The sequence below is a fragment of the Mya arenaria genome, chromosome 13, assembly GCF_026914265.1.
Source record: "Mya arenaria isolate MELC-2E11 chromosome 13, ASM2691426v1".
Lineage (NCBI taxonomy): Eukaryota > Metazoa > Mollusca > Bivalvia > Myida > Myidae > Mya > Mya arenaria.
In genome coordinates this window covers 68,952,803-68,977,682 of record NC_069134.1, presented here as the reverse complement: position 1 = coordinate 68,977,682, position 24,880 = coordinate 68,952,803, and the positions used below count along the sequence as shown (strand labels likewise).

General features: G+C 37.0%; 2 protein-coding genes across 3 annotated transcripts in view; one reads left to right on the top strand and one right to left on the bottom strand.

Moving 5' to 3' along the window:
• The window catches only part of LOC128214565 (adhesion G protein-coupled receptor L2-like), a 44,018-nt gene extending 33,302 nt beyond the window's left edge, over positions 1-10,716 (top strand). Inside the window, exons 16-21 of the mRNA XM_052921098.1 lie at positions 4,438-4,591; positions 5,679-5,745; positions 5,884-5,950; positions 6,918-7,012; positions 8,426-8,594; positions 9,048-10,716. Coding sequence (XP_052777058.1) covers positions 4,438-4,591; positions 5,679-5,745; positions 5,884-5,950; positions 6,918-7,012; positions 8,426-8,594; positions 9,048-9,236 — 741 coding nt within the window. The 3' untranslated portion in view covers positions 9,237-10,716. The remainder of the gene's footprint in view (positions 1-4,437; positions 4,592-5,678; positions 5,746-5,883; positions 5,951-6,917; positions 7,013-8,425; positions 8,595-9,047) is intronic.
• A 537-nt stretch (positions 10,717-11,253) lies between these two features.
• Positions 11,254-16,420, bottom strand: LOC128214375 (cilia- and flagella-associated protein 57-like). 2 transcript variants are annotated; one of them, XM_052920798.1, is made up of 7 exons: positions 16,266-16,420; positions 15,517-15,660; positions 15,037-15,153; positions 14,310-14,441; positions 13,748-13,765; positions 12,999-13,142; positions 11,254-12,273 (listed from the first exon to the last, which is right to left on the bottom strand). In XM_052920798.1, exons 2-7 carry the CDS (start codon positions 15,535-15,537, stop codon positions 11,959-11,961), a joined length of 747 nt encoding a protein of 248 aa, XP_052776758.1. In that variant the 5' UTR covers positions 15,538-15,660; positions 16,266-16,420; the 3' UTR covers positions 11,254-11,958. The 2 variants fall into 2 exon arrangements, with proteins under 2 accessions (XP_052776758.1, XP_052776759.1); XM_052920799.1 differs by lacking the exon at positions 13,748-13,765 and having other exon boundaries at positions 11,255-12,273.
• Between the last annotated feature and the right edge of the window lie 8,460 nt (positions 16,421-24,880).

Genomic DNA, 24,880 nt, shown 5'->3' with positions numbered 1-24,880 from the left:
CATGTCGAGAGTGATATAGTGGTATAGTTGTCCGCCCTCATTTAAAGGTTGTGGGTTGATACCCGCCATGTCGAGAGTGGTATAGTGGTATAGTTGTCCGCCCTCATTTAAAGGTTGTGGGTTGATACCCGCCATGTCGAGAGTGGTATAGTGGTATAGTTGTCCGCCCTCATTTAAAGGTTGTGGGTTGATACCCGCCATGTCGAGAGTGGTATAGTGGTATAGTTGTCCGCCCTCATTTAAAGGTTGTGGGTTGATACCCGCCATGTCGAGAGTGGTATAGTGGTAAAGTTGTCCGCCCTCATTTAAAATGTTGTGGGTTGATACCCGCCATGTCGAGAGTGATATAGTGGTATAGTTGTCCGCCCTCATTTAAAGGTTGTGGGTTGATACCCTCCATGTCGAGAGTGATATAGTGGTATAGTTGTCCGCCCTCATTTAAAGGTTGTGGGTTGATACCCGCCATGTCGAGAGTGGTATAGTGGTATAGTTGTCCGCCCTCATTTAGAGGTTGTGGGTTGATACCCGCCATGTCGAGAGTGATATAGTGGTATAGTTGTCCGCCCTCATTTAAAGGTTGTGGGTTGATACCCGCCATGTCGAGAGTGGTATAGTGGTATAGTTGTCCGCCCTCATTTAAAGGTTGTGGGTTGATACCCGCCATGTCGAGAGTGATATAGTGGTATAGTTCTCCGCCCTCATTTAAAGGTTGTGGGTTGATACCCGCCATGTCGAAAGTGGTATAGTGGTATAGTTGTCCGCCCTCATTTAAAGGTTGTGGGTTGATACCCGCCATGTCGAGAGTGATATAGTGGTATAGTTGTCCACCCTCATTTAAAATGTTGTGGGTTGATACCCGCCATCTCGAGAGTGATATAGTGGTATAGTTGTCCGCCCTCATTTAAAATGTTGTGGGTTGATACCCGCCATGTCGAGAGTGGTATAGTGGTATAGTTGTCCGCCCTCATTTAAAGGTTGTGGGTTGATACCCGCCATGTCGAGAGTGATATAGTGGTATAGTTGTCCGCCCTCATTTAAAGGTTGTGGGTTGATACCCGCCATGTCGAGAGTGATATAGTGGTATAGTTGTCCGCCCTCATTTAAAGGTTGTGGGTTGGTACCCGCCATGTCGAGATTGATATAGTGGTATAGTTGTCCGCCCTCATTTAAAATGTTGTGGGTTGATACCCGCCATGTCGAGAGTGATATAGTGGTATAGTTGTCCGCCCTCATTTAAAGGTTGTGGGTTGATACCCGCCATGTCGAGAGTGATATAGTGGTATAGTTGTCCGCCCTCATTTAAAGGTTGTGGGTTGATACCCGCCATGTCGAGAGTGATATAGTGGTATAGTTGTCCGCCCTCATTTAAAGGTTGTGGGTTGATACCCGCCATGTCGAGAGTGATATAGTGGTATAGTTGTCCACCCTCATTTAAAATGTTGTGGGTTGATACCCGCCATGTCGAGAGTGGTATAGTTGTCCGCCCTCATTTAAAGGTTGTGGGTTGATACCCGCCATGTCGAGAGTGATATAGTGGTATAGTTGTCCGCCCTCATTTAAAGGTTGTGGGTTGATACCCGCCATGTCGAGAGTGATATAGTGGTATAGTTGTCCGCCCTCATTTAAAATAATGTGGGTTGATACCCGCCATGTCGAGAGTGATATAGTGGTATAGTTGTCCGCCCTCATTTAAAGGTTGTGGGTTGATACCCGCGATGTCGAGAGTGATATAGTGGTATAGTTGTCTGCCCTCATTTAAAGGTTGTGGGTTGATACCCGCCATGTCGAGAGTGATATAGTGGTATAGTTGTCCGCCCTCATTTAAAGGTTGTGGGTTGATACCCGCCATGTCGAGAGTGATATAGTGGTATAGTTGTCCGCCCTCATTTAAAAGGTTGTGGGTTGATACCCGCCATGTCGAGAGTGATATAGTGGTATAGTTGTCCGCCCTCATTTAAAGGTTGTGGGTTGATACCCGCCATGTCGAGAGTGATATAGTGGTATAGTTGTCCGCCCTCATTTAAAATGTTGTGGGTTCGATCCCCGCCAGGTGGAAAGATATCTTGCAGGATAATTGTTCTCATCGAAAAGGTTGTGGGATTCGATCCCCGCCAGGTCGAAAGTGATCTTGTGGTATAGTTGTCCGCCTCACATCCAAGAGGTTGTAAGTTCGATCCCCGCCAGGTCGAGAGTGATAAAGTGGTATAGTTGTCCGCCTCTCATCCAACGGGATGTGGGTTCGATCCTCGTAAGGTCGAGAGTGATATAGCTGTTTAGTTTTCCACCCCTCATTCAAAAGTTGTGGATTTGATCCCCGCCAGGTCGAGGGTGATATAGTGGTATATTTGTTCACCTCTCATTCAAGCGGTTGTGTGTTTGATACCCGCCATGTCGAAAGTGATCATGATGCCTAGTTGTCCGCCTCTTACCCAAGAGGTTGTGGGTTTGATTACCGTCAGGTCAAGAGTGTTCATGTGGACAGGTATAGATGTCCGCCTCTCACCAAAGAGGTTGTGGGTTCGATCCCCATCAGGGGAATTTTTCCATGACCTCTCAAAATGTACGCCAGTACTTGTTTCTACATAGGGAAAGGAAACGGTCATGATTCTATCATTTATATAGTGGTATAGTTGTCCGCCCTCATTTAAAGGTTGTGGGTTGATACCCGCCATGTCGAGAGTGATATAGTGGTATAGTTGTCCGCCCTCATTTAAAATAATGTGGGTTGATACCCGCCATGTCGAGAGTGATATAGTGGTATAGTTGTCCGCCCTCATTTAAAGGTTGTGGGTTGATACCCGCGATGTCGAGAGTGATATAGTGGTATAGTTGTCTGCCCTCATTTAAAGGTTGTGGGTTGATACCCGCCATGTCGAGAGTGATATAGTGGTATAGTTGTCCGCCCTCATTTAAAGGTTGTGGGTTGATACCCGCCATGTCGAGAGTGATATAGTGGTATAGTTGTCCGCCCTCATTTAAAAGGTTGTGGGTTGATACCCGCCATGTCGAGAGTGATATAGTGGTATAGTTGTCCGCCCTCATTTAAAGGTTGTGGGTTGATACCCGCCATGTCGAGAGTGATATAGTGGTATAGTTGTCCGCCCTCATTTAAAATGTTGTGGGTTCGATCCCCGCCAGGTGGAAAGATATCTTGCAGGATAATTGTTCTCATCGAAAAGGTTGTGGGATTCGATCCCCGCCAGGTCGAAAGTGATCTTGTGGTATAGTTGTCCGCCTCACATCCAAGAGGTTGTAAGTTCGATCCCCGCCAGGTCGAGAGTGATATAGTGGTATAGTTGTCCGCCTCTCATCCAATGGGATGTGGGTTCGATCCCCGTAAGGTCGAGAGTGATATAGCTGTTTAGTTTTCCACCCCTCATTCAAAAGTTGTGGATTCGATCCCCGCCAGGTCGAGGGTGATATAGTGGTATATTTATTCACCTCTCATTCAAGCGGTTGTGTGTTTGATACCCGCCTTGTCGAAAGTGATCATGATGCCTAGTTGTCCGCCTCTCACCCAAGAGGTTGTGGGTTTGATTACCGTCAGGTCAAGAGTGTTCATGTGGACAGGTATAGATGTCCGCCTCTCACCAAAGAGATTGTGGGTTCGATCCCCATCAGGGCAATTTTTCCATGACCTCTCAAAATGTACGCCAGTACTTGTTTCTACATAGGAAAAGGAAACGGTCGTGATTCTATCATTTTTCGTTACCATCGGGTAAAGTAGTACTTGAATGATTTATATCTGCGAACATTCCAAACTTATGCTAATGTTAGAACCAAAATGCTTTCATTTTTGTATCATATGCGATGCAAAATCTGTGACAATTGAAATAGACTATATGTTATGTGAAATGGTGGCGAACTGGTTTTTTATGGTTTGCCGATTTAAGAAATAGATACCTTAAGAAAGGCCTAGTTTAATGCTTGGTACGGTAAATCACTGCAGTAATAAATGTTCCTCATCGAAAAGGCTGTGGGTTCGATTCCCGTTAAGCCAAGAGTAATATAGTGGTATAGCTGTCCGCCCCGAATCCAAAAGGCTGTGTGTTCGATCCCAGTTAGGTCGAGAGTAATATAGTGTTATACTTGTAATACATTTAATATAATTTGATTTTTTTATTTATTTTATAAATCTATCATGGTTTAACAGTAGGCCAGCAGGACATCTGATAGAAAGTATAGTGCAATAAAGATTAAGATCAATACACAGAAAATGTGTACTTACACGGAAGTGGCGTGGGGAGGCGGGGGGGGGGGGGGGGGGGGGGGGGGGGGGCTCATGGAAAGCGTAAACTAGGCACTTAAGGTTACTCGTTAGTTTGTGTTTAAAATAGGCCCCTTGTCAGTTCAATCGGGACAAACAAGCGTTTACAACTTATCAATTACAACCAATGCCCTTTAAACATTTTTTTCTGTAATGACGTCATATTTCAGATTGCGTGTGCGGTGATCGCGGGCGTGCTGCACTTCTTCTTCACATCAAGCTTCTTCTGGATGCTTCTAGAGGGTATCCACATCCTCTTCATGCTCGTCCAGGTGTTTGATGCCGCCCGGTCAAGGGTCAAATACTACTATCTCGTCGGATATGGTACGTATCCTCGACAAATACTTGCATTACGTCGGAATTGGTATGTACCGTGGTAAAATACTACATTCTCGTTGGATATGGTATGTATTGCGGCAGGTCAAGGGTAAAATACAACAACCTGGTCGGATATGGTACGTATCGTGGACGGTCAAACACTTCAATCTTGTGGGATATGATACGTATCGCGGTCAGTCAAACATTACTACCTCGTCGGATATGATACGTATCGAGGCCGGTCAAACACTACTATCTTGTCGGATATGATATGTATTGTAGCATGTCAAACACTACTATCTTGTCGGATATGGTACGTATCGTGGTCGGTCAGACACTCCCATCTTGTCGGATATGATACGTATCGTGGTCGGTTAAACACTACTATCTTGTGGGATATGATATGTATCGTGGTCGGTCAAAAACTACTGTCTTGTTCAATATGATACGTATCGTGGTCGGATAAACACTACTATCTTGTGGGATATGATACTTATCGAGGCCGGTCAAACACTACGATCTTGTCGGATATGATACGTATCGTGGTCGGTCAAATACTCCTATCTTGTTGGATATAATACATATCTTGGTCGGTCAAACACTCCCATCTTGTCGGATATGATACGTACCGTGATCGGTCAAACACTCCCATCTTGTTGGATATGATACGTATCGTGGTCGGTCAAACACTCCCATCTTGTCGGATATGATATGATACGTACCGTGGACGGTCAAACACTCCCATCTTGCCGGATATGATATGATACGTACCGTGGACGGTCAAACACTCCCATCTTGTTGGATATGATACGTATCGTGGTCGGTCAAACACTCCCATTTTGTCCGATATGATACGTATCGTGGCCGGTCTATCACTTCTATCTTGTTGGATATGATACGTATCAAACTATTCTGCATTGGATGGACACATACTGTATTATAACTAGGTTCCTGGTAGAAATGTATTTCCCAATTAGTATTGCATTTGTATACCGGTAGAACTGTTTTGTACATTATTTTCTGAGTAAACCATGTTTTTACATATGATCACAATATATGATTTCAGTATGCAAATGTTTTATTTTTTTTCCAGGATTCCCACTTTTAATTGTTGGAATATCTGCTCTGGTTTATCATGATGGATATGGAACTGAGAAATAGTGAGTTTATCTTTCCTAACAATTATCTTTACAACAACATGGATTTAAATGAGTTTAGTTGTCCCATTGTGCAAAAGAAAAAAATATTGCAATATATTAGTACGTGACTTACCTAATATAGCGGTTTATTTTTTGCAGTTGCTGGTTGACATCGGACAGAATGTTTTTATGGAGTTTCGCCGGTCCCGTAGCATTTGTATTACTGGTAAGTATGTTGAAATATTGTTGTTGTTGTTTTGTTGTTGTTGTTTTGATAAGTTTTGTTAATACTTCTTCGTAAATACATATTGCACTTTTCAAACTTATTTGGACTGTAGCTCAGTCTTTATACTCCCGACAAACGAAGTTTGAGGGAGTATATTCGAGTAACCTGTTGGATAGTCGGCCGTTGCATTTTCCCTTTTTCGAAATATAACTTGAAAACTACTGAATGGAATTGAATTAAACTTCATATGAAAGTGAAGCACAACGAGCAGAAGTGCAGTGTACTAGAACCATAACTTCCCTATGTTACTTTTCTTGTCCGGAGCATAATTTGAAAACTACCGAATGTAATTTGATTAAACCTTATACGATGGTAAAGCGAGGAAGTGCAGTGTACAAGAACCATAGCTCTATTTCAGCTTATCGCAGAGTTATTGCCCTTTGTTACCTTGTCTTGTCTGGGGCAAAACAACAGGATACAATTCATCAAAAATGCATACGATGATAGAACATAACTATAATTGAGCTGACAAGAGAGTTATTGTCCTATGTTACCGTTTTCTTGTCAGTACAATAACTTTCAACTAAACAACACACATTGGTTAATCATGATAAGTGGAAATGCGGTGTGCAATAACATCGGAGTTACGGACTCTTTTCCAAGAAAGAGTTTGCCTTTTCTGTCTCCAGATGAAATTCGTGGTATTCGTCATTAGTGTGACAGCTATAGTTTTATTCAAACTTCAGTTGACTGCTTTAAAAATGTGCGCTTCAATCCTATAATATGATAATTGTAAGGAACAAAAGCCCGATTGACATTTAAAAGTAGTACCAAAAGATGTGTACATGTTATGTTTGTTAGATAGTTGTTCTATGAACATTCGCTTAACATTATTTATACATTCCCGTACTTCTTGGTGGGATTTCCGATACGGATGAACAGTTAGTATTTCTTTTCCATATTGCAGGTGAACCTGTTGATATTGATATACGCCATGACAGCGGTGTGTAAACATTCAGAGTATGTTTTCACGAAGGAAAAGTCTCCGACAGGAAACATAAGGTCGGTGGATAATTGGTCTCTATGATTAAGAAACAATATGTGTTTCTGCAATGAACCAGTTCTGTGGATATATTGTATGCATATAACAGGAGATTCGCTGGAACACGTGTCAGAAAGTTTTCATACACATAATGCCAGTGTGTTGTTGTTTTTTACGACTAAAAATTAAGCCGAAATTCGGCATCCTTCAAAATATAAAATCTTTATTTTTTCATAAATTTAAAGTGGACTCGAATTTTAAACTTTATTTCTTGAAAAGTTAGCTAGCACATAATGTTTAAATGCAGTTTTCCCAGAATCGTATATAAGGCTTTGTTTTGTTTCTAATGTTAAACTAAATTCACAATTTTTGGCATTTGTAGGTATTTCACAATTCTAAGAGCCCTGGCCCCATTCGTAAAAAGGGCAAAAAAAACACAATATATACTCTACTAATATCACCCGGTTCAAGGCAGATGAGTATCAAGTTATTTCGTCTTATCGATATTAAAACAAAATACAAAACACATGTCTGCTTGATTCCATTGAAACTTTGTGAACATGTTTACAGAGATTTGATTTAGCCTGTATTGATTTAGTTCATTATTGGTATATGTAAAGTTTCACTGGAAAAAAACAACATCTATGGTTTAAATATGCATATACATTGCTTATTTCAGAATTTCTTAAAGAATAATAATGTATTCTTTTCATTTTCTTTTTATATTGTTATATTGAAAGGAACGATCCATGTTTAAGAAAAAAATCCAATAATAAATTTAGTATAACGTGTCCTATGTACATAATTCGCCACGTTCCCATCGCGCTTTTAGCGCTTTGATTGTAACATTTGTCCCTGTAACCGTTTTTCCCGTTCCAACATGCTCAGTTAATACAGCTTTTACGACAAGTACAAGCAAAAGCAATATGCATTGTAAGAAATCAGTGTTTATGTCAATACGCCACAAGAGATCCCTTCATGCATGCATGTTTACAATTGTGTATGTTGATATGGTCATTTAATTATTTGGTGTGTTCACCTGATTGTGATGTAGGCCAACAGTGTTGGTTTTTGTGGACTGTCAACCTACCGTTACTGTATTTACAACCGTATATGTTTTGCCAAGGTGTGGCTAAACGAATTTAGTCAGTTTTCGAAGGGTGTCTCGGAATTCGGATGCATAATTTAACGGCCGCTCTCGTGAACAAAGCTTGGTTTTGGAAAGAACGCCATGTTGATAACGTGGTCTAATGGTCCCAATAAAAATGGTGTCATGAAACAAGTTTCTCGTGGGCTGTTACATCTTATTGTAAAATCCCCCGCCCCAGTGTTCTTGTGGACGAACCCAAGAGCAAAAGCAGAGCATCAGTTTAGGAGGCCCTGTCCTCGATTTGACCTTATCGATCTTTGCCATATTTAATTCCTTTTTTCAGGGCATGGATCCAAGGAGCCCTGGCCCTTGAAGTGCTGCTGGGCCTCACGTGGGTGTTTGGCTATTTCTACATCAGCGAGGAGGCCCTTCCATTCGCATACCTTTTCACCATTTTCAACTCCCTCCAGGGCCTCTTCATCTTCGTATTCCACTGTGTACTCAATAAAAAGGTAGAGGTCTTGTACAAGCAACAAACATGTCTGTTCTATATTTTTTTAAAGTTCATTGGTCGTATCGTTTCACATTAAATATCGTTGCGTTGAATTTGATATTAATTATGAAAGTCTGAATTAATTTGTATAGCATACAGTTTAAGTCGCGGCATTGCCCATGCATGCCTTATATGCCGTTTTCTTTTTTGGTTCCATTATAATACCTACCAGTCAGCAGCTTATTGTAGAAAACCGTTTTTCGGTTAAGTCAAAGTTATGCGAAATGTTTATTGATTGGTCAATATTTATCCAATAATAACTAACAACCAATCAAAAAATTTCAATGAGTCAACTAGCCGATAAGTTACCTGAGGACACTTTGTCAAAATATAATTTAATTGGCTGTTGTTCATTTAATTTGATGATGGAACATACAATATGCACATGTACAGCATACACTTGACTTTTTAGATCCGTAAGGAATTCCAGCGATTTATCGACTACACGCGGAGGCCGACGTCCAGCGGCACCCACTCCACCAAGGCGAACGCTTCCGGTCACTCCAGTGGCCTCCAGCTCCACCTACGCCCAGAGCCAGGCTTCTCTGACGACTCTAAAACCGCCAACGGCAAGGACCACCGCACGTCCACTGATGCGTGAACATCCGGGTCCGGGTATCACAAGGAAGAAATTACATGATAATTATTAATCCAGCCACGTGCATGATAATGGCACGTTGTCTATGTTATTGTAAATTATACCTGTATGCATTGTCTCTTTATCAAACCACGTGTGACTCGTGCATGATTATGACACGTGGTCTATGTTGTTGTAAATCATACCTGTACGCGTTGGCTCTTAAACACATAGCGTGTGACTCGTGCAATAAAAGAATTGTAGATTAAAAGTGACAGCACGTTAGATACGTTGAAATATTGATGAGGATCCTAAAAAGTTCATCAACAAATTATTATTTTGAAATATTCGTATGAACATGTTGACGGAGCTTTCTTGCCAAGCTTAACTGTGTGTATTATTCAAAAACTGATCATTATGTACTGGTGTCTCTCTATTTAATGTGCTTGTTTACTATTGTGTGGACCATTTTTCTTGTTCACAGGATGTTAAAAAAGCAATGCTTTACTAGGGCAGGGGCGAGGTGCTATGAAGTACCTATGACGCATTTTGTTCCTAGGAGCGATCTTGTATCTAGGACGCATTTTGTTCCTGGGAGCGATCTTGTACCTAGGACGCATTTTCTTCCTAAGAGCGATCTTGTACCTAGGACGCATTAGGTTCCTAGGAGCGATCTTGTACTAGGACGCATTTTGTTCCTAGGAGCGATCTTGTACCTAGGACGCATTTTGTTCCTTTGAGCGATCTTGTTCCTAGGACGCATGTTGTTCCTAGGAGCGATCTTGTAGTTAGGACGCATTTGGTTCCTATGAGCGATCTTGTACCTAGGACGCATTTTGTTCCTATGAGCGATCTTGTACCTAGGACGCATTTTGTTCCTATGAGCGATCTTGTTCCTAGGACGCATGTTGTTCCTAGGAGCGATCGTGTACCTATAGGACGCATTTTGTTCCTATGAGCGATCTTGTTCCTAGGACGCATGTTGTTCCTAGGAGCGATCTTGTACCTAGGACGCATTTTTCCTAGGAGCGATCATGTACCTAGGACGCATTTTTCCTAGGAGCGATCGTGTACCTATAGGACGCATTTTTGAACAAAATGTTTTAGCAATATTTAACATAGGAGCGATGTTGTACCTAGGAGCGATGTTGTACCTAGGAGCGATGTTGTACCTAGGAGCGATGTTGTACCTAGGAGCGATGTTGTACCTAGTAGCGATATTGTACCTAGGAGCGATGTTGTACGTAGGAATAATTGTGATTTCTACATTGCTGTAATCTTGTTTAATGTCCTTCCTAAAATACGAAATTGCTCTAAGGATTTTTCATGAAAAGAACCTCTAAGTTTTTATGTTGTTTTTTTATACCGATGTTGAACTCGTATGAATTCTGTGATACCACTCCATGTAGTCATTTCAGCATACTTTTTGATTGAAACTTATCTTTAAGTATTTCCTTCTATCTGTATAAACATGCTTCAAATGCAATAAAATCTGTCAAAACAATGCCTTGCTATTGTATTTCCTAACAAAGACATCCTTAAGTTTCCAAAATTGTATTCACTAGTCGCGGTACAAAACATAAGTTTATAATAATAGTCATGTAGTCCAAAAGTACACTTAAACAAGAGAAGTATGATATATGACGATAAAAGTTGACTCAATTAGTACATTTTGCAAAGACCCATAACTCTGGCTTTAATAATTATTGAGTTATGCCCCTTGTTTGGCGGAAAACAAGGAACGAGCATTGGCATTTACATCTGGCTCTAGTTTACACAAATCAAAAATTACACCACTTTTCTCCCTTCATCAAATCCTTGAATAATAGATTCTGTGAAAATTCCTAAGTTCCTAATAAAGTATTAGGACAGTGTAACCTTAAAATTGAAAGTTTAAATTAGTGTTGAATAAATTACAATTTTTTACATCGTTCAAGACATATATAATAGTTTATTAGTGTATATATGAACATTTCTTTGGGTAGTTTCTTGTTGAATCCCAGATTGTTTTTGACAATAATGATTTAATCGATATAAAAGAAGAAATATCTTTTTCAAGATGCATATATTTTATTACTCAATAATTCAACACATTAAAACAGTAAACATTTTTTCCATAGATAAAATAGGACGGTGTAAAACAATATCACAGATGAAGTAAGTACATTCACAATGATGCTTTTCAACATCAAAATATTCTTGTATTAAACATTTATGAAATTATACTTGTGTGCAAAACATGAGTCCAGTGAAGGAAAAGGACAATTTTCAGTTGTAGCTATTTTCTTATTTTTTGTAAAATTTACTTACATTCCTTTTTACATGCATGTATTGATATAAGTTTGATTTTTGTTTCGATCACTGGGTTAAATATTGTTTAAGTTGATTATCAAAAAACCTCCCATGACAGGACTCTTTATTGCTGACAAAGTTTTTATAACTTAAAACAATACTATACATACTATCAATAATTCACATTTGGAATGTTTAACATTTGCATAAGTTTTCAGACCATTCTAAAAACAAATGTTATCGCAATAAGATTTGCATGTATACAAACATTATAAAATTTTATATGTAAGGAGGAAGTTAAATGAAAAAGTGACCATAGAAACAAATTGCAGTTTTTTATCTTAAATAAATTACATCATGATAAAAAGTGACATCCATTCATTCTCCAATGTAACACATTTCAATTGTTCTCAAAAACTATAAAATCTATCATTTGAAAGTGTCTATAAGGCAGTTATGCTGAAGAATCGACTGGATGCATTGGGGGAAGCCGTGACGAAGACGACGGTCGAGAACCTGTATCTATTTCGTGACGAAGCTTGCGAATTTCAAGCTTCTGCATATTAATGATCTTATTTCTCTCCTCAATTTCCGACTCCGCCATAGCGTTCGGCGCTCGTAGCATGACAGTGTAGATATCGGGATACTCTCCACCTTTTTCCTTCTTCATGTTCTGTTTAATCGCAGCCTCAAGGTCATGGATCTGTGTTCTGGCAATCTTCAACTCCTTACGAAGGTCATTTATTTCCTTGATCAATGAAACATTTTCCTGAAAGAATCAAAGGACAACATTTAAATATTTTTTTGCATGTGTTTTATCATTACTTCAAGATATGATCACGCTGTTTAGACTCGTAAAGATTAAAGCAGAAAATAAATATATAAATTTTGAAGGATGAAGAAAAACAGCTCACATTATTATTTATCACTTTGGAAGGTTATTGTGAAAACTGAAAGTATGGATCGAACAGCATATCTTCTAGATATAGATATTTCAAACTTAAATTTAGCTTTATCTACAATATGACTATGAATACATGGGATCTGGAGGCTGTTTCTATTTATCAATAATAGTTGTACTGCTTTTTGGTTAGAGATAAAATGAAAGACTCTGAATGATATGGCCCTCTGGACCTTAATAATGTTCATAAACTGAAGTCTGAGTTTGAGATTCAGTCTGATATAAGTGAATTCTGAAATGTTAAAAATATCTTTAATACAACATCTTTTTTACAAAATATCTGTTCCTGTTTGTAAAACAAGTCATTTGTAACAGATACAGTACTTTTTACCATTAATTTCTCCTGGATTAAAGAGTAATTCTTAAACAAATAAAAATTATGAATTTTTGAGTCTCGAATCCCAACCTCGGCTTCAAGAGAGTAGATATAAACCCTGGACTTACAGTTATCAACCTGACTCTTCCCAAATAGCATCGTTAAGTACGTACATTTACATCTAACTGGTTAAATATCGTTATGTACGTGTGCATACCTGCATGATGCGGACGTTGTCAGCTCGGTGAATCTCAGAATCCTTGGCAAGCTTCTTTCTCAACGAGGCCACAGAGCGCTCAAGATGCTCCCTCTGTCGGCTGTACTCCTTCTGGATATCGGCGTCAACACTCGCAGACTCAGTCTGTGAGAAAAAACAGGGAATATTTTAACATTACAAATTGGAAAACAGTTTTAGAAAATGTTCCGCATGTTTGTACATGCTAAGTCAAAATCAGGAAGCAGCATAACAATTGAAATTACTTATCATATGAGAGACAATGTTTTGGTCATAGAAAATACAATGCAATTAGTTTGGTTTAAACTGTCGCTTTTTTATATTAACAAACATTTCAGAAAAAAATGCCATTATTTCATAGAGCTTTTGAGTTGTAAAAGTTTTAATGATAATCTTACATGTAGTTACAAACATCAGAGATATGTGCTGGAAATGGTTTTCTAATTTAATTCTGTCAAAAGATCAAACAGATTCTTTCAAGTGTTTGCACCAACATCCACTTATAACAAATTGAATTGCAAAAAAAAACACACAATAATTTCAATGACAACAGGATATTAACTTCAAATATTTTTTGTAACATTATGCAGATAACACCAAAATTAATTTGTGTTCAATGTTATTTTCTTCCTTTTTGCTGCAATTAAATTGCCATTTAGACTGCTATATTGAAAAATGTGTGCGACTGTAGCCCAAATGACTCAAACACTGTGTGTGCATTTGGTACTTACAAGTTTAGTCAAGAAATCCTACAAACAATTATGCAACAGTAAACAACATGAATAAGGAAGTGAAAGTTGCCTCTTGTGAAATGAGAGAGGCGATATTATGACTCATAATTGAGATGAAATACAGTACTTTATCACATGGAGCTGCTTATTTGGAGTGTAATAAAACCATATAACATATGTTCTTGTATATCACTTTTGTAATACAACTTGACATTCATGTCATTTTACCCAACTAATTTAGTAGCAAACTTTTCATGGAAAAATGAAAAAAAAAATATGTCATGTGAAAAGGAATCTTCCATTAATTGCCATTTAATATTAACATTAAAGATACTCATATTGGAAATGTTATTCATGTTTAAAAAAATCTCTCTTTACAACTTTACCCAAACTCATATAATAACTTATGTTTTAAGTGGCCACTCATGTACAAATGTAGGATCCTGTATATAGTAAAGAAACTAGATTGAGCTAGTCTTACTTTTATCTAAGATCAGTGAAAAATACTTTGTAAATAATGGGAAAAAGAGCAATCACATCTGAGGATAAATTCCCAACTTACAATGTCTTCCTGGACGTGTTTAGTGTAGAGAGCCTTGATAGATTCCTTCAGCATCTTGGGGTCCTGAATGTAGCCGACGCAGTTGTGCAGGTCCGTCTTGAAACGCTTCACAACGGCCTCCTTGTCGCGTACCTGTAAAATGCAAAAACATAACTGTGAAATTCGCTCACACAGAGTCAACTACAAGCATTATCTTCTTTCAGTTACCTGAATAAACAGGGAGCTGTCATTGAACGTTCATATACAACATACATATAATAAAGAGGAAAATAAGTCTAATATTGATTGAACAATATATCGCACCCTTCAATATATTGTTAATAATGGATAGAAGTCTAGCTATAAATTCAATACAAAAATTTATTGTACATGTTTATGTTCGACAAGAGTTCCACACAACGCAGTGTTCATAACCGTTAATTTAACTGAAGTTGCTCAAAACCGTGTGGAGAGAACATAACGTCAATTTGTTTAACTTCGTAAACAGGCAATCTTATCAACATATTGTACGAGTGAATTTTCAAATCTTTGATATTTTGTTTCATCGTGATATAAATCGAATCAAACAGTTTGGAAGGAAATGCTACATCAAGTTTATTATACCTTGCCAGCTAATACCTTTATTTAATTATATTGGCACACACTAAGTTATCATGGAATTTCTTAATGTTATGATTTTTGTATATATTTGTTCCAAAGATGATCGCAAAGTTTAGTCCGAACATACCCGCTGTCTTTCCTGGTGCATCTCCTTGTCTGTGGCCTTCAGTTTCTGCCTCAACTCCGTGATATTCAGCTCAAGCTGCGTGTTCAACTTGTCAAAGCGATCCAACTCAGACTCCATCTACAGGTTTGGAAAATAATGTTTGATTAGAAATATAGATTTTGCAAGAAATTTTATTTTTGCCTTACAGACCTGCATTTGACTACAATGTAACCAATCATAAACTGACCAGTTGATATAGTATAACCATAAATTACCTTAAAAATGTAGGATTATTAGTTCAGTCTTCTTTTCATATTAACTTCCACCTGATGAAAAATTTGAACTTATTTCCCATAATCAAAACACGAAAGTTAAAGAAACATATGCTATGATTGTTGATGGAATTAATATTCATATCACCAACATTGGAGGCAAATGATCAATTTTTGACAATACTCCATCAATATTTCATCAGAAGACAGGTTGGAGAACTGGTCATACCTCCTGTATCTGCTCCTTCATGTTCTTGATGTCAGTCTCGCGTGGCTCGATCTGTTTCTTGAGCTCCTTGATCTTGTAGTCCAGCACAAACTTGAACTTCTCAAGCTCCTGGTTCTTCTTCTTAAGGTCGTAGATACGCTTCTCCTGAACAAGGAAAGTACAACAGATGTTAGAGTTGATTTAAGTTAGTTACATGTAAACCTAATAATATATAACTTGATCCTGAAGACAAACACAAACATTATCTCCATTATTCTTCTTTGGGTCCCAATTTCTCGACCAATCAAATTATTTTGTATACCAAGATCAGACTTGGCACTATCTTTTTTTATTTGCCTATTGTGTAATCTTCCACATATGCTGATACATATACTTTTATAGGAAAATATTTACAGGATAATTTCTATTTTTTAAAAACAAGTTTGAGAAATTGGGGCCTAGTAAATACAACACATCTTTAAGATATGCACTCAGAGCAATAGGCTGTACAGGTGATTCATGAAGAATATATATTACATGCGATTTGATAAATTTATACCAATATAGTTCAAAAAGTACTAAAACAGGGCATTGACTATTATAGATCTCATTTGTCCATTTATTATGCAAATTGAGCATGCTGAAAATTAGTCTGACTTATATACCAGGGGAGGTAATACGATTTATATTCAAGTTTTCTTTCCAATTTCATTTACAAATAGAAATATCTATTCAGATTTATTTAAATTGGTTTTGTTCGTGTGTCTCACCTTATCCTGGATGGTATCATCACGCTCCTGGATCTCCTTCTTCAGACCGAGAATGTCCTTCTCCAGGTTGCGGATGATCGACTCCAGTTTAGCCTTCTCAGCCTGGTACTTCTTGATCTCCTCCTTGTGGTCGTCAATCTCTTTCTGGAGACTCGTGAACTGTGCGAGGAAAACAATAGAAAGAATAAATTCTCTAACCTAAACAACAACTTGACTTTTTGTTCTCCAGTAACTTATCATTTGTATAACATTATTTCCTGAAGAATATTTTGCATTTTTTAAAGTTTTTCTCACATTCAAGTCTACATCCTAAAGGCTTAATGATGAAGTTGATCATATTGCAGACTCTAGTCTCCCTCCAAAGTCAGTGAAAAAAAGTGAAAACTTAAACTGTAAACAAATTTCATTCTTTTAAAGTAATTATACTTTTTTTTCCGAGTGTGCGTTCAGCTGATTTTATGTTTTCTGCCATTGGGCTAAGGGGTAAGGGGACGTTCATATCTTTAGCTTTGTTTCCATTGATGTTGTGGTTGTTTTAATGCAGGTGAAAATATTTGATAAGTATATTCCAAAATAGGTCGAACCATTGCATTTGTAACGTGTCAAAAATATCTGTTATTATAAATTTGTGAAACTGCTTCATTCTATTTGCCATGAAGGTATGGAAGTTTAGGTTTATTAAACTGTAAGTGTTCTTTCAATGCATTCTCAATATTTCTCCATCGTTTCCCTAAATAAAATACTCATTGTTTTATTCTACTCCCTAAGTAGCGCGGCATTCGCAAGCCTCGGAAAAAACTTTTCGCTTCCTCTAATTTGTGTTACCTAATACATTAAAATAAGTGCAAATTGTACAATATTTTATGCATGTGGCCATTCCGTTATAGAAGTTAAAGACACCATCAACTCATATAAACATATGTTATCACAGTCAAGAATTACAGACATATTACCATAACATTACATTGTTTTCTAACATGTTCAAAAGTCAGTTTGGTATTTTAACCATGACCCCATGTGCCTTAAAATTTATACGTATATACAATGGAACATATTTATATGAGAAGTTATCTAAATAAGCTCTTGTCAGAAATGTTTTAATAAACCATGTATCCCCTCTAATTGGGTTTTGGCCACATCTCTAATCAAAACAGAATGGGTGAATAAGAGTCATCGTTTAGACTATCATAATTTGAAACTTACAAATTACACTCATCAATAAGAATCTTTTTTTGTATTTTGTTAGTAGGGCAGCGTAAAAGAACAATGACACACTTAGTACGGATAGGACACACTTAGTACGGATAGGACACACTTAGTACGGATAGGACACACTTAGTACGGAAAGGACACACTTAGTACGGATAGGACACACTTAGTACGGATAGGACACACTAAGTACGGATAGGACACACTTAGTACGGATAGGACACACTTAGTACGGATATGACACACTTAGTACGGATAGGACACACTTAGTACGGAAAGGACACACTTAGTACGGATAGGACACACTTAGTACGGATAGGACACCTTAGTACGGATAAGACACACTTAGTACGGATAGGACACACTTAGTACGGAAAGGACACACTTAGTACGGATAGGACACACTTAGTACGGATAGGACACACTTAGTATGGATAGGACACACTTAGTACGGATAGGACACACTTAGTACACTTAGTACGGATAGGACACACTTAGTACGGATAGGACACACTTAGTACGTACGGATAGGACACACTTAGTACGGATAGGACACACTTAGTACGGATAGGACACACTTAGTACAGAAAGGACGCACTCAGTATAAAAAGGGCATACTCTTTCTGTTTCCGGAATATTCGTATAACGACCAGTTTCAATACACAGAGATGCACCGCATTTTGTCATCAAGAAAAAGACACTTAAATGATTTGAACTTCAAAAAAAATCTTCAGAATATTTTAAAATGTCAATTAACAGACAAAGTTTAGTAACATGATGGCATTATAACGAGGCTTTATGCAGACACATATTAATTACGCAAGTATATATTGAGTTTAAAATTGTTCGAAATGTATTATAAATTGAGTTTCAACTTCTGTCAAATTACAAATACAATGTATTATTATATTTATGTCAAGCCAAGATGTAATTTTTACAAACTGCAAATAAACAACATTATGCTACTAATAAAAATCTCCGGAAGAGAATAACACACATTATCCTTTGAAAGTAGATACTATTGACATTATTTCTATGTATAGCTGGTAAATATTTCCTTCTTTCATTTGCAAAAAGGATTCATTTCAAAATGTAATGAAAATCATCGCCAATGTCATTTAAGTTACATCGAGTACATTTTCGGTCATTTCCTTATATTTACACCTCGACTTCCATTCCTTAAATGAACTGCCTTTCGACAATTGCGTTCATCAATCGATGAACGCAACATCTTCGGATATGTTCGGATCGCAATTCATCGCATAACAATATACATGAAAACTATTGATCTTGATATTGTTTGTATTGTGTCAGCAGGTCCCGTAAAACATAAATCAACATTTTCAAAAGTGTTCATTTATTATATTTTAAATGAACTGTTGCTATAAGTGTTTCAATTTTACGTTTTAAAGTGATTTAAAGTGGTTGATATTTTCCCGCGTTATTGTGACGTCATTTGAAAAAATATTTCCGGTTCCAGTCGGGTCGTTCTATTTACAGAATGGGTAAGAACGGATAACTGAAAGGTTTTCTTAAATGAAATGAAGTATTTTTTTAACAATTCTTGAATGAAATAATGAACTTTTGGTGTTAATATAAGGAATGAATTGCGGGGTTGATGTCATTATCGGGATATGAACGCAATTGGTTTGGCCAAAGTACGCGTGGAGTCCTTCGAACTCCACACACATTGACCAACCCAATTGCGTTCATACCCCGATAATGACATCAACCCCGCAATTCATTCCTTAAGAATACCATGTCATGTCAACGGGCAAATAATTATTAAGTCTAAAATTTATGAGCGGCTGGATAAACATTTCTGGAATTGAACTATAAAAATCTTCAAACTTATGATCCGTTTTGTAAATCCTACATTTGTAACAGTTTGGAGACTCATTTACAGTACTATTCCAAAATTGCTTGTATTGATCATTTAGCAATTTTTCAACACGATTTAACAGATTGCTTTGTACCGGTAAACTACTGGTCTTGCCATATAAAACTCAGTCCACATTTATCAAAAATGTACTGAACATTGTCTAACCACAGATAATGCCTATTATTTCTAATCGACTCATTATTATGAAGTTTACACTATCGACGACAAATTGTAATTATTGTAAGTCTACACCAGAATCAAATAATCCGTTTCTTAATAACAATGCTGTTCAAATCCAAAGTGAGAATCTACCTAAGTCGCCATACAGCAAAACATGACTGGTGCCTTTGTTTACTTTAAAATATGCTTCATACAATCAGTTTGTATTTTTTTAAATGTGCTAAGGTCTTCAAATTCCCACACTTCACAGCCATATAACCACATTTGGTGAAACAGTATTATCAAACAATTTCAATTGACAATCAATTGGTAAATCTAAGTTTTTCTTGTTTGTGATTTTGTGTTCTTTGTCTTTGGCGTTTGTCCAGTGCCACTAAACCGGGTTTATGTTTAAACTTTTTGCTACTGAGCTTGTTTCTGTAGCTTTTTGCATAAATATTTTTATTTTAACATACAGGCTAAATAAAGCTGTTCTTGCTTGATCAACAGCATGTTTTTTGGCATTTGCAAATTTTCTATTCTTTGAAAAAATAACACCAATGTATTTAAATGTTTCTTGACAAATCATATCTAAGACATCCATTCCAGTGTTTACACACTAATTAATTTCCATTTAACAATAAGAATTGGTTTCCTGCCAATATTTCAGTGCCAAGTAAAAACCTTGCACTTTGATGTATAGCAATAATACATGAAAAAGACCCCTATATAAAACATCTGTATAATATTACAGGGACAACACATGCATAATTAAGTTTTGTATACACCGTAACTGGAAATTCACCACTGTGTTAGGCGTAAGGCCGCACAGACTTAAGTACCACAAATCGAGATCAGGTATTAGGTGAGATCACTTTACATAACCTATTTCAAGGGAATGACAGGCACCTATCGGTTACAGTTTAAGTTCATTCAAACGATTTTTTGGAATGTTTTTTTCAGTGAGCAGAATTATAAAAAAGTAAAATCACGCTATCGAGCATAAAACCCTTCAACGCTTTCAGCGCTTTCATTAAATTTGGCAATGAGCACGACTGGCACTTTGCGCAACAATGTAAGCAGTTATGTTATAATCAATATGTTCTGTCAATGTTCACGAAGTCGCATCGAACATTTTTTTAATACTAACATTCTTTGACTTTTACTTTGTGACCGCAAATATGAATGAATCATTAATTCAACCGCTTTCCCCTTTTTCTCTTTTGAACATTTTGACAACTTTTTTATTTGTTGCCTTGGAACGAGCCAATTGATGCAAAAATGCATGGAAACCTTTGATATATGACTGCTGACAAAAAATCAGATCTCAGATTTTCATATTTAGCTTCAAAAATTGATGTTTTAAGCATTTTTCTGAAACCGTTAGTAACGCTTTAACCAAATAATCAATAATTTTTGAACGGAAATATGAAAACCTTCGATCTGATATTTTGTCAGCAGTCTTACATCATTTTTTGTTTATAGAAATTTACGCAAAAAATAAAGCAAAAATAAACAATAACTGTTTCATTACTGTTTCATTCCAAGACCAAAAATATTAAAGTTGTCAAAACGGTAAATCTGTTAGAGTGCAGCTTTAAGCAGTGTAAGGTTCACGCGTAAAATGTCTTTCTCAAACGGGGCCCTGGATTTTGGACACTCAGCCTCACGATTCTTCCAAAAAATATCGATACCCTAGTATACCTCATCAATAACAATAAGTGAAAAAAACGTCCTATTTGTGGTCACATGACGTCAATATCTTGGGAAATCACCCAGATATAAGGTGGGCATTATATACGTAAGCATGTCTGTAGGTCAACACGAAGAACAGGGAAACAACGATTTAAATTTAATTGTTAATTTGATTGAAACGCTAAACAAGGCGGAACCTTCTATACGTGTTTCAAATGAAAGATTGCATTCGTCTTTTATCTAGTTATATGTCAGGTTTACTTTTGTATCAAAGGTTTTTGTAATGTCTTTTTTAGTTTACAGTCAGTGCATCCGCCTTAAAAATTGTCAAATGTTACATTGTAATGTTTGCAAGGATGTTTAGTTTTTTTGCTGTCCTCGCCGAGTTCTTTCTTCTTTTATAAAACCATCGTTTATTACAATTAGAAGAACAATTTTAGTAGTTTATTATCAATCAAAATGTTTCAGACTGATGACGTATTGCTATACTTCGTTTATAAGTCACTGTTACAAATTTATAATTTTTGTTTAACTCATATGTTGTCAAAATATATTGCACTTTTATATTTGCAAGTTAATAATTACAACCACAACTATAAAAATACATGCTACCGAATGCAAACCAGCCAAAAGTTATACAATAGTAACACCGGCAGCCGGGCTACATCTGTAAAGATTTAATAAAGCAAAAATAAACAATAACTGTTTCATTACTTGCTTAGTGTTGGCGCAAATGTATGTTTATTGGTCAGAGCGAATCGCTGAATAACGCAAATAATATAATCTATTGGTCGGAGGCTTTCTAAATTATGAAATTAGTATCACTTTAACACTGAAACAGCGTACATATATAATATTTTTTTTCTTGTTTTCTTATAGAAATTTATTTAGAAGTATCTAGAAGTAGACCATTACAGCTGTAGACATGTATGGCAACTGCACAACGTATGCTTCTTACTTTATTCTTTTTTTCATCTTTTGGTCAAAGTCATTTCGCAATGGACAAGACTAGACAAACCAAATCGTCCAAGTTTACTATTTATGTCAATATCGGAATAATAGTAATAAATACGATAAATATGCACCAGTTCGGACTAGAAATTGTTAATTTGTCCCTCTAACGCCATATCCTGGATCCGTCCCTGTGTGCTGTGCTGACTTCAGCTGAGTAAATATGCTGACTCCAATATAGAAATTGTGCTTCTTTCGTAGAGTAATTGCGTGACTTCAGTAGAGCTATTGTGCTGACTTCGGTAGAGTAGTTGTGCTGACTCCAGTTTAGAAATTGTGCTGACTCAAGTAAAGTTATTGTGCTACTTCAGTAGATTAATTGTGATAGCTTCAGTAGAATTATTGTGCTGACTTCAGTAGAGTAATTGTGCTGACCTCAGTAGAGTAATTGTGCTGACTTCAGTAAAGTAAATGTGCTTATTTCAGTAGAGTAATTGTGCTACCTCAGTAGAGTAATTGTCCTGACTTTATTAGAGTAATAGTGCTTATTTCAGAAAAGAAATTGTGCTGACTCCAGTATAGTAAAGTTCAGTCGAGTTATTGTGCTGACTTCAGTAGAGTAATTGTGCTGACTGTGGAAGAGTGATGTCAGTGACTCAATAAGTAATTGTGCTGACTTCAGTAAAGTAAATGTGCTTATTTCAGTAGAGTAATTGTGCTACCTCAGTAGAGTAATTGTCCTGACCTTATTAGAGTAATAGTGCTTATTTCAGAAAAGAAATTGTGCTGACTCCAGTATAGTAAAGTTCAGTAGAGTTATTGGGCTGACTTCAGTAGAGTAATTGTGCTGACTGTGGAAGAGTGATGTCAGTGACTCAATAAGTGATTTTGCTGACTGATTTTTCTACGATGGAGTAATTGTGCTGATTGTCTTGTCCGCATGGCTCCGTTTAGATCAAATTCTCTCTGCTGTTTCTGTTTCTTTTGTTTACCTGTCATGTTTTAAAATAAATGCTGGTCTTCTTCCAAGTTAACTGGTTGTGAAAAAAGATCCGCTAAAAGTAAAAATATGTTATCATTAAGAGAGCATCGTTTGTATGCGTAGCGTTTTTACTAACATCCTCAAAGTCGCATGCAATTGATGTTCAAGTCGTGTCAAAATATTTTGTGTTCGTCTTATTGTCTACCATTTGCCACAGCTACCATGGACCACCGTGGTATGGCAACCCCAATTACAAGTAATTCATTTGTCAAATAATAATTAGTCTGAATGATAAGATTTCCGAGAATTATTTGACTTCAGGATGAATCTTCGTTTATTTCACTTTTTTCCTTTATAAATGTCTATAAAAATATATGTATGTAATATATTCATTTTCACAAGTATAGATAATTTCTGAGGCAAGTTTAAGATTGAGCGCCATTGAACCCGTTGAAGCCCCCATCGAATTCCTTAAGTGTTTTCATTGACTGATCATGATCCAAGACGGTACCCCAATTTTAATGAACGTACATGCATACGAGTGTGTATAAGAGTTCCATTATCCTGTTGTGTTTATTGGCTATTGTCTGTAGCGTCTTGTTTTGTGTCCATATGACAGTTTGTTGATAAATGTTAGGACAGGTTTGAGATTGAGCGCTCATAAACGGGTCTAAATGCTTAGTGATATCTTACTCTGACCGGTTAAGGATGTTAACTCCGACATTTTAGCCAATTTGTGATATATATGCTCTGTACCTGTAAATGTTTGACGTTGCTCTCGTGTGGCTAATGGGATACTTGGCTTTATAGATTTATGTGTATACAATCAGGATCAGTTTTATATTAAACTTTTAGGTAACCAGCATATGGCACACTCTATACGAAAGAAAACCTTTTTTAAATTCACTTTTACGTTTATCCAATAGATATTCTTGACTTATGAACCATTTGTGTACCTACTGTCTTGTCCAACGGTATCCCATTTTTAAAAAAAACACACACACTTTTTTCATTTGTACATGCACTTAAGGTACGGGTGGTGATCCCTAACCAGTACGAACAATTATATTCTTGACCATGCGAACACTTCGTTTGGTATTAAACGAAATGGAAAGTGTCTCTCTTGATGTTTGTGTCAAAAGATTATCTCCGTTAGTCAGTAAGCGGTAAACATCCGTATCTCAGTTAGCGTTTATAGAACTCGTAAGCCAGTAAGCGGTAACTCTTGAGTCAGTAAATGTTATACATACGTAAGTCAGTAGGCGTTTAACTCATTAGTCAGTAAGCGGCACCTCGTAACTCTGAATGCGGTATACATCCGTAAGTCAGTAAGAGTTTACTCGTCAATTAGTAAGCGTTGAATTCGTTAGTCAGTAAGCGGTAACTCGTTAGTCAGTAAACGTTTAACTCATTAATCAGAAAGCGTTTTACTTTTTATTCAGAGTTCGGTATACATATATAAGTCAGTAAGTGTTTATCTCGTCATTCAGTAAGCGTTTAACTCGTTAGTCAGTAAACGTTTAACTCATTAATCAGAAAGCGTTTTACTTTTTATTCAGCATTCGGTATACATACATAAGTCAGTAAGTGTTTATCTCGTCATTCAGTAAGCGTTTAACTCGTTATTCAAAAAACAGTTCATTAAGAGTTTAGCTCTTTACTCAGTACCCGGTAACATTTCAACGATGATTCGTCTATCACGGAAGAGTCGCTTGTTGAGCGGTTGGACCAATATAT

Coding starts and splice junctions, on each gene's coding strand:
- LOC128214375 (XM_052920798.1), bottom strand. CDS start 15,537: ATGAAGGAGCAGATACAGGAG. Junction 15,154..15,516: donor TGAAGGAGCAGATACAGGAG/GTATGACCAGTT, acceptor CCAAACCTGTAG/ATGGAGTCTGAGTTGGATCG. Junction 14,442..15,036: donor TGCACCAGGAAAGACAGCGG/GTATGTTCGGAC, acceptor TGCATTTTACAG/GTACGCGACAAGGAGGCCGT.